This window comes from Bubalus kerabau, chromosome X, assembly GCF_029407905.1.
Source record: "Bubalus kerabau isolate K-KA32 ecotype Philippines breed swamp buffalo chromosome X, PCC_UOA_SB_1v2, whole genome shotgun sequence".
Taxonomy (NCBI): domain Eukaryota; kingdom Metazoa; phylum Chordata; class Mammalia; order Artiodactyla; family Bovidae; genus Bubalus; species Bubalus kerabau.
In genome coordinates this window covers 146,531,644-146,540,250 of record NC_073647.1, presented here as the reverse complement: position 1 = coordinate 146,540,250, position 8,607 = coordinate 146,531,644, and the positions used below count along the sequence as shown (strand labels likewise).

Sequence of the window (8,607 nt, the reverse complement as noted above, 5' to 3'; positions counted from 1 at the left end):
CTTTTCACCTCACAGTACCAGTTAGGACTCAATCTCTCAAATACTGTTTCATCCTGTAAATCATTATATTCACTATCTAGAGAATAACTATGACACCATTTCCATCTTTTGAAAATGATCATTGTTCCTAAGTGCTGGGTTGGTGTTTAACAAAGTGAGTTTTTGCTGATATTACCCATATAAGATTATCCTGCAAATCGAGATTTATTTCCACTGACATCCATCATTTGTGGTTTAAGTTCTTGGATATTATATTCATTCAGGGAGATCCTAGAATATGAATTTTAAGAAACCACTCTTGCTTCAGCTGCAAAAAAGAAAAAAATCCTAGCTTAAAATCAAGAAGAATTTTAGGCATGGGGTAGTATGGCTATTTAATTAGAATTCTTAAGGTCTGTAAAAGTTCTTCACCTGTTCTCATATATTCCATGTCATACAAATTAAAATCATGTCCTCCTTTTCATATTTCAGGAGCTTGGAGTTAGAACCTTTGACTTCTATGGGATAGTCAGATACTGTATACTGTTTACCCTAGGTACCACTAAGAATGTAGAAATGATATCAAAGGAATCACAGTCAGTTTGAGAGGCACAGGCAGGATGAAACAAAAATCAGTGATGCTGCTTAAGACTTATTGGAAGCCAATCAGATAGAAGTCTGAAATATTATATGGCAGTAAATCAGGAAGTTCAATGTGATTTGGGACTATATAAGCAATGGGATTATATAACAAACAAGGGTAAAATAGGATGCCCTAACCTGGAATATTGGATCTCAGGACGGAAAAGAAATAAGCAACTGGAGGGTGTCCAGAGGAGATCATCTACAATGATGGTTTTAAAGCAAAATATGAACTTTATAGTGTAGCCAAACCACAAAGTCAGACCCAAGGGGCATGATAGAAATCTACAGATAGCTTGAGGGTCTAGACACCAAGGGGAAAGAGGAATCTTGGCTGGAGATAAGAAAAATTTCAAGGGATGAAGTTAAGAAAAGGGAAATCTAGGTTTAACAGAATATATTCCTTGGTAATAAGATGTATGTTTGTAGAACAGTGTCTCAAGGAAATAGAACACTGATGCATTTTCAAGGATCCTTGATTAAGAGGATAGCTTGACATCAGACCAAGGTCTCTAGAACTTTCATTAGAATATTCTTGTGCCATGACCAGATGGAATAGATATATTTTTTATCATGAATTTCTAGGATAATTATGACATGATAGTGAACACACTGTTCTGCCCTTTAATAAAAGGTATCCTAAGACTTTGATTAACTTCAACTCTGAGGAAAAAAAAAAAAAACCTAAAACAAATACAGACACTACTTTTCAACATTAAATGCCCTAATAAATGAGCAAAGTTTCAGAGACCTGATTTTTAAAGTTGTTGTTCAGTTGCTCAGTTGTGTCTCATTCTTTGTGACCCCATGGACTGCAGCATGCAAGGCTTGTATTCAAAACTATTTCTTTCTAGGCTTTCAGTTATATTGCTTCTGAAGCAGGCTAATGAATTGTAAGAAAGATTCTGGGGATCAACATAACAAAACCAGTCATTTTTTAAATTGGTAAATGAAACCCAGATCTTCCTTAATCAAGCCTGGCATAAAATGGCAGTCAATCAGAAAGGCCAATGTGAATTGGGTCTGTATAAGCAAAAGGGATTATATAACAAACAACAGTAAAATAGGATGCCTTAACTGAGCATGAATGAAAAAGCCATGCACCACAATGACTGCAAAATAAGACTAATAGCAGTCAGATTGGAAATCTCAATTCTTAAAAAAAATCATTTAAAAAATCCAAACAATCTTATAAAATCTTTCTTTCCAGAAGTGCCATTACATTTTCCCCATGTGTTTTAAAAGCACATATACTTACACCAGGTTTTTAAAAGGGAGCCAGGGCTTAATTTTATGGATATTTAAAACAATTCGTTCATTGTTTCCTTATGCTGAGGCAAGCTCGAGGTTGATGGAGTCAGGACCTGTAGAAAACAAGATGATGAATGAATTGGATGCGTCTGCTCTAAGCCTGAAGTGGCAATAGAAGAGTCCCTCTGCTCATTGGCTCCCCAGCATCCATAACCAAGCCTGTATGACTTTGTGCCTGGCCAGTATTCTTATTAGCCCTACATCATTGTGGCAGGGTTGCATTTTCAACCCCATGGTCATCTTTTGTGGTTAGAGAAATATTTAACATATATGAATTATAAATACATTTGCCCAACCACCGGAATTGTAAGTAATCCTGTGAAGTGTGGCTTTGCTAACCATGTACTCCAAATGCCAAAATCCAGCAAAGCATAACCAGTTCCATGCATGGGTATCCAAATGGCAGAGACATTGTTTTCTTTGCTAGTGACAAGTTACATGATATTGTGAACTAAGGAAAGGTCAGGCAAGACCCTCCGTCTTTTCCGTCTTCTGGGATTTGTTTGAGGAGGGAAGAAAGCAAATGATAACAATCCCCTACATGTAATTTGATGTGTGCAGTCAGGCAGGAAAGTCAGCAATTTTAAAGGCTATGGCTCTCCACAGCACACCTAATCAACAGCCACTGGAAAGTGTGCTTATGATTCAGGGTGAGAAGAGCTGGGCGGCAGGGAGGGTGATAGGAAATTAGTTTCTCACTTTGTCTTGTGGTGGCAGATGGATCATAATGCTACAGGAGGGAACTCCCTGAGCGCAGTGGGTCCCGCTGCATTTACAAAAGTGGGTACATCAGAGATCCTGGGGTCCAAATGAAGCCCTTTGTGGAAGCATTGAATTCTTCTGTTAATTAGATTTCATGAGGTGACCCTTACTAGACAGTCAAATACCTACGACTGTTTAACATGCTTTTTAAGACGAGAAAGACATTAAATTTTCCCCTGAAAATTGTACTGGGTATAAAACAAGCTTTCCAAAATCCATGTTGGACAATTCTGATATGATACACAACAGAAGGCAAATGTTTGTGTCAACACTTGCATTTATAAGTTCATAGTAAACTTCGGTTTTTTAATAAAAGTAACGGTAAAGGAAAGCCACCTTCCTATTTGCCTAAAATCCTCTTCATCCAGAAGGGGTAAAAGAGGGCACAAGAACACAGTTAAAGTACTCAGGCATTTCCAACGTTTTCTCTGTTCCCCTGCTGAGATGGTTGTGACATGCGTTACAAAACATAAACGTTAGGTCAGAAACGTAGAAGCCTCGTAGAAGCAGGCGAGACTTTGAACTTTATATTCTAAGGTGCTCCCAGACTTGTTTTCAACAGGGAACATGGACATCGCCAGCGTCTTCCAGCTTCCCAGGAATGTGGCCACAGTGCTCTGCACCCAGAGGCGTCCTACAACCGAACTCTCCGAGACTGCTCGCTTTGTAAGCGCCAATCCCCGCAGCCTGTGGGCTGAAGCTGCGCGGGGCGCCTGCCGCCTGCTCAGCCCCACTAACCCCTCCTCCTCGAGTACAGTTACTGCGCGACCCTTACACGGCGAGGACCCCTCGCCACCCCCCAGTTTTCTTAGTAGGTCCCCATCTCCAGCCCATTCATCGGCAGCCACTGCATTTGAACTGAATCTCTATCCTTCCTTTTTAAAAACAAAAACAGCATTGGGGGGGGGGGGGCTGGAAATAAGGCAGATTTAACTCCAACTTCAGAGCAGCCGTCTTGGGCTGCCCATCTGACACCAGTGGGTGGGGTGCAATCTGACACTTCCTTTCCTTTCCAGAAACGTGAGTGGAGCTGGCGCCCCCTTCGATCTGGGGGAGGGGAGACCGGGGAGAAGGTCCGCACTTCCGTCCTCAGGGTTTTCTCCCCAGGAGACCCGGTATCAGTGGTGAGCGGCGCTCGCTCTGCGCCGCTCCCAGGTTTGGCGCCTGGAAAACTCCACGTTCTGCTTTCTCCTACTTCTGGCTCCGCCCCAGCTCCAGACCTGGCTTCTCTCCCACCCTAGCCGTCCGGGCCGCCCCCTTCGCGCTGCCTCTAGCGCGAGCATGTGGGGACATCCCCGCGCCAGCCCTGGGCCCAAGGCTGGGTTGAGAATATTAAGAGTCCCTCTCTAGCGGGTCATGGACAGCCGGCCCTGGGGTTCTTCCCTTAGCTCCCTGAGCGCAGCCAGGAATTCTCTCCCACCGTAGCCGCTCAGCCGTTGGAAGGCCCTGGGCGCTGCGCGCTCCGTGTCCCCACTTTGTAGCGAGAAACTAGCACCTTGGGGGAGCCTGGAGCTTGGAGACACCCTTGCGCCTAGCCAGTCAGAGGAGTGGGCGCAGCAGCCAAGTGGTGGCGAGACGCGTAGCTTCAGGGGCCCGGATACGGCGACGGTGCCCTGGGGCGCAGATCGGGTGCCCAGCTCCAGCGCGGGAGGAAGTCCCTCTCACGGCGAGCGGAGAGCGAGGGACGCGCCCTGGGCGCACGCCCAGGAGGCCTCCTCCTCAGCCCTCGGGACCGTCCTTAGGGCGCGAGGAGGAGCTTGCTGGAGACTTCGAGGCTGTCCAGAGCCAGAGAGCCCGAGCGCGGCGTCTGCTGCCTCAGCTGGGAAGGGGGAGTGGCGCTGGCCGCCGGAGCTGGGAACCCAGCGAGCGCCTGACCTTCCTCTTCTTCCTTACCCTCTTCAGGACTTAGGCTCTGCGGGAAGGTTCTCGCCACCGAAGAAGTCCTCCCTCCCCACCCCTTTTCCTAGAAGGCTGGTGATGGATCTCCTGCTTCTGCCCCCACCGGGGCACTTGGAGCGCTCTGGTGGCGCGTGAGCCGGGAACTGCCCTCTACCGCCCTCGGCGATCCTGGGGCCGACGCCGCCTGGCAGCCTCTCCTGAGCCCCCTTGCTTCCTGGCCCCAAATCGCTAGCAGTTCCGAGAGCTGGAAGAGGGTGGCCCTCAGGCACAGCCCGCCGAGATGTCCGCGCAGAGCCTGCTCCACAGTGTCTTCTCCTGCTCCTCGCCGGCCTCGGGCAGCGCGGCTTCTGCCAAGGGCTTCTCCAAGAGGAAGCTGCGCCAGACCCGCAGCCTGGACCCGGCTCTGATCGGCGGCTACGGGGGCGAGGCGGGCGCAGAGGGCGGCTCGCGGGGGACCAGCGGGGGCCGCCTCTGCTCCCCGCTGTCCCTGGCCGAGGGTCTTAGCCCTCGCTCGGCGTTCTCTTCCCGGGGCCCACCTTCTCGGGCCAACCGCCTCCCGCCCCCTAGACCCCTCTGCTCATCCTTCTCCACACCCAGCACCCCGCAGGAGAAGTCGCCGTCTGGCAGCTTCCACTTTGACTATGAGGTCCCCCTGAGTCGCGGCGGACTCAAGAAGAGCATGGTGTGGGACCTGCCTTCGGTCCTAGCCGGGCCGGGCAGTGGTCGGAGCGCCATCCTCTGCTCTTCCGGGGGAGGCCCCAACGGCATCTTCGCTTCTCCCAGGAGGTGGCTCCAGCAGAGAAAGTTCCAGTCCCCACCCGACAGCCACGGCCAACCCTATGTCGTGTGGAAGTCCGAGGTAGGGTCCGGTGCCGCGTGTTCTCGTGGCCCAAGGCTGGCCACCTGGGCAGTTCTTTAATTACTTCTGGTTTACACAGCCAGAGCTCCTCTGAGGGGCTTTCCTGGTGTGGCTGTTCCTCTGTGGCTGATGAAATGGTGTCTGGAAATGGGACGTCCCTAGTGGCCACCCGCATGTGTCTTGTTAGGACTCCTTGGCTCCGCTCGGAGCAGTGGTAGGAGCTGAGGAAGAGATGCTCTCTGTGCGGCAGGTGATTTCAAAGGGTCACTTATCCCTTCACCCAATATTGATATTTTTTGGAACTCCAAATGGTCTAGTTCTAAGCTGTTTGTCAGGATTGGAGGAAATCATATTTTGAAATATTTCTGCCATGTGGTTATTTTACAGAGAATTTGGGAACATTATTCTTGAGGGTGGTGTCGGTATGTGTGTGTAGGTCTGTGTGTTTAGGGATGTAGCTACTACTAGAATTCTCTAGTTTTGATCTTTTCTTCTCCCTAAAGGTTTAATATCAGAGATCTATGGTATTAAGTACTAGTTTAATCCTGGAGAAAAAAAATCTCTGCTTAAGGCTATCAAAGATCATGGAAATATGCCCCAGTTCCACTAAGGGCAACTTGTAGTTATTTCACTAGCTACATGACTCAAGAATCATTAGCAAAAAAAGGGACTCAGAGGGAGCTATTGGTACCTTTAAAAATGTTTGCTGGTTAAAAAGAATGGAGAACAGAAGTAATAGGAAACTGTGGTTGATGTGTACTTGGAAAGCTGCATGCTTTTAGAGAGTAAATACTAGTTGTTTTAAAAATGAACAACTCTTGTTCAGTTCACAAACTCTATAGATTTGCCTTGGGTCTGTTTTCATAAGGGGAGATTCCATCCATTGTAATTAAATATTTTAAAGTACAGTTAGAATTACAGAAATGGAGTGTAACACCATGTAATTGCTGGAGATTTAGACTAAAGGAAGAAAACACAACCAAGAAAAACAGTTAGAAAGTAGTGTCCAACAGCATACCTTGCTCTCTTAACATGAGACAACTAACTATGAAATTTTGGCTTTTATCAGACCTCTTTAGAAAAATCAATATTTAGCAGAAATATTTGCATCACGTGTTAATAAAATATTAGTTACTGTGTCAAAAATAACTGCTAGTGTTGGGTGGGGAGCATGGATTACAAATACTAACAAACATTGTTGACTGTCCTGCCCATTTTCTTGAGGAAGGTAGACAGTAGAGAGAAAAGTCAAATAGGAGAGGGAGAGATTCTCTCCAAACCAGAGAACTCAGCATTAGAAAGAGGGTCAAGAATCTAAATGCTGAACTTCTGTTGGTCTTTAGAGGAGCCTGGATTCCTACTCTATATCAGAAGCACACATTAGCAGATTATCCTGTAGGAGTTGAAAGAGAAAGAAACGCAAAAAGCAAGCCAAGTTCTTGGATTGGATAGTCACGGACATTCACGTTTAAACCAATTGCATCATTAAGAATGTCTCTGCTTTTCTTTGCAACTGTATGTACTTGGAATATAGTATGCAGAGGCTGTTTGTCACTATTATGATCAAAAGGCAATCTACTGTGGATGATCACAACTGGTTAGAAATTTTCTTCTTATCCATTAAAATCTCATCATCAATGGACAAGTATCTGAACTTCAGCAATACTGGGTGGCTTAAAACTGTTCTATGCAGTGTACAGGCAGTCTGAAGGCTCACCTACCATGACTTTCACCTCTTTTGTAGTGGTTAAAACTAAGTACATAGCCATCTAACAAAAGAACAAAAATTTTTTCATAAAATGTTCGTGTGTGTGTGTATATATGTAATCCCTTTAGTCTTGAGGCAAACGTGGAATGATTGGTTAGAATCCTGGCATGAAAGTCCAAGGCTGATTTCGTTTGAGTCCCAGATATCCTAACTTAACCCCAGGGTCTGGAACTTAATGGCCTGGATTACCTTTCAAAGGTTTAACACCCTGGAACCCTCTCAGAAACCAAGGAAGTTCATCCTATTGAGCACTGCTTGTCCTTCTCACTTGTAAGCAAGCTGAGTCCTTTATCCTAAAAGAGAATCTTTACTAATGATGTCAAAAGTCCAGCATATGAGCACCTTCTTACGCTTCTCCTGGTCGCTCTGGCTTGGGGTTTCTCTGCCTCTGCACTATTGACAGTTGTGGCTGAGTGACTCTTCGCTCTGGACACTGTCCTGTGCCTCTACCCACTAGATGCCAATAGCACCCCTCCCCACCAGTATGACAGTGAAAAATGTCTGCAGACACTGCTGAATGTCTTATGGGGGTCAAAATTGCTCTAGTTGAGAACTCCAACACCAGTGAGTTGAATGTAGCCCCATAGGATGGCCATCTTGACTGCCCACAGAAGTGCTTTCCAGCTGGCAGAAAGTTTCCTTTTGGGGTCTTCTTCTGATTCCAAAACCATGTAGATCCCTCTTGAGTCTTGCCTACAGATTCCATGGGTCTCTTATAGTTTATTCAACTTTTAGTTTCTCTTCCATTGAATCCATGGGCAAACATGGGAATTCACCTTCATTCAGATGTAGCCAGTAATGGATCACATCCATCTCTATTTAGTTCTTTGAACAGATTCTCTGATTTTAAACTAAATGGTTCAAACAATGGCTCCTGCTCCCAAGACTCTCCTAAATGCCTGTAGCTCTATGCCTTCTGCTCATTCAGAGCTCAGAAATGGCAATGTTATGGCTTAAAACGAGGAGGTATTAGACAAAGTCAGCTACAACTCAGTATTTCCTTACTATGTGTTTTAGGATTGCTCTAACAAAATCTGAATCATGGACATGCTGGGTAGAATATCTATTGAGTAGAAAAAGGGAGAAGAGAAAGGGATAAATGGTACTTGGTGATACAGTTGGTGCACACTTCTCAGCTTTGTTCTTAGCAGCCAGGTTCTGTCCTTTACTCTGATCATAAACAAGGGAGTAAGGTCTCATTCTAACCCTGGGGTTCTAATTATTTTGGATCAGAGCTGAGCTGATATAGAGTTCGCCAGCCTCTATCCATGAATTCTTTTTTCTTCATTCACACCACAAGAACTTCTTGAGCACAAGCATTTCTCTATGTACCTGGAATGAAGAGAGGCTAAATTATGGCGTCACTCATTAAAGAGCTCACAGTCTA

The 8,607-nt window shown here is 45.9% G+C and overlaps 1 protein-coding gene across 2 annotated transcripts in view; it reads left to right on the top strand.

Annotated features, from left to right (window-relative positions):
- The first annotated feature begins 3,971 nt into the window (after positions 1-3,971).
- The window catches only part of ARHGAP6 (Rho GTPase activating protein 6), a 542,861-nt gene continuing 538,225 nt past the window's right edge, over positions 3,972-8,607 (top strand). The window contains exon 1 of one of the 2 annotated variants that reach the window (XM_055563246.1): positions 3,972-5,452. In XM_055563246.1, coding sequence (XP_055419221.1) covers positions 4,874-5,452 — 579 coding nt within the window. In that variant the 5' untranslated portion in view covers positions 3,972-4,873. The remainder of the gene's footprint in view (positions 5,453-8,607) is intronic. The other variant, XM_055563245.1, reaches the window with a different exon arrangement.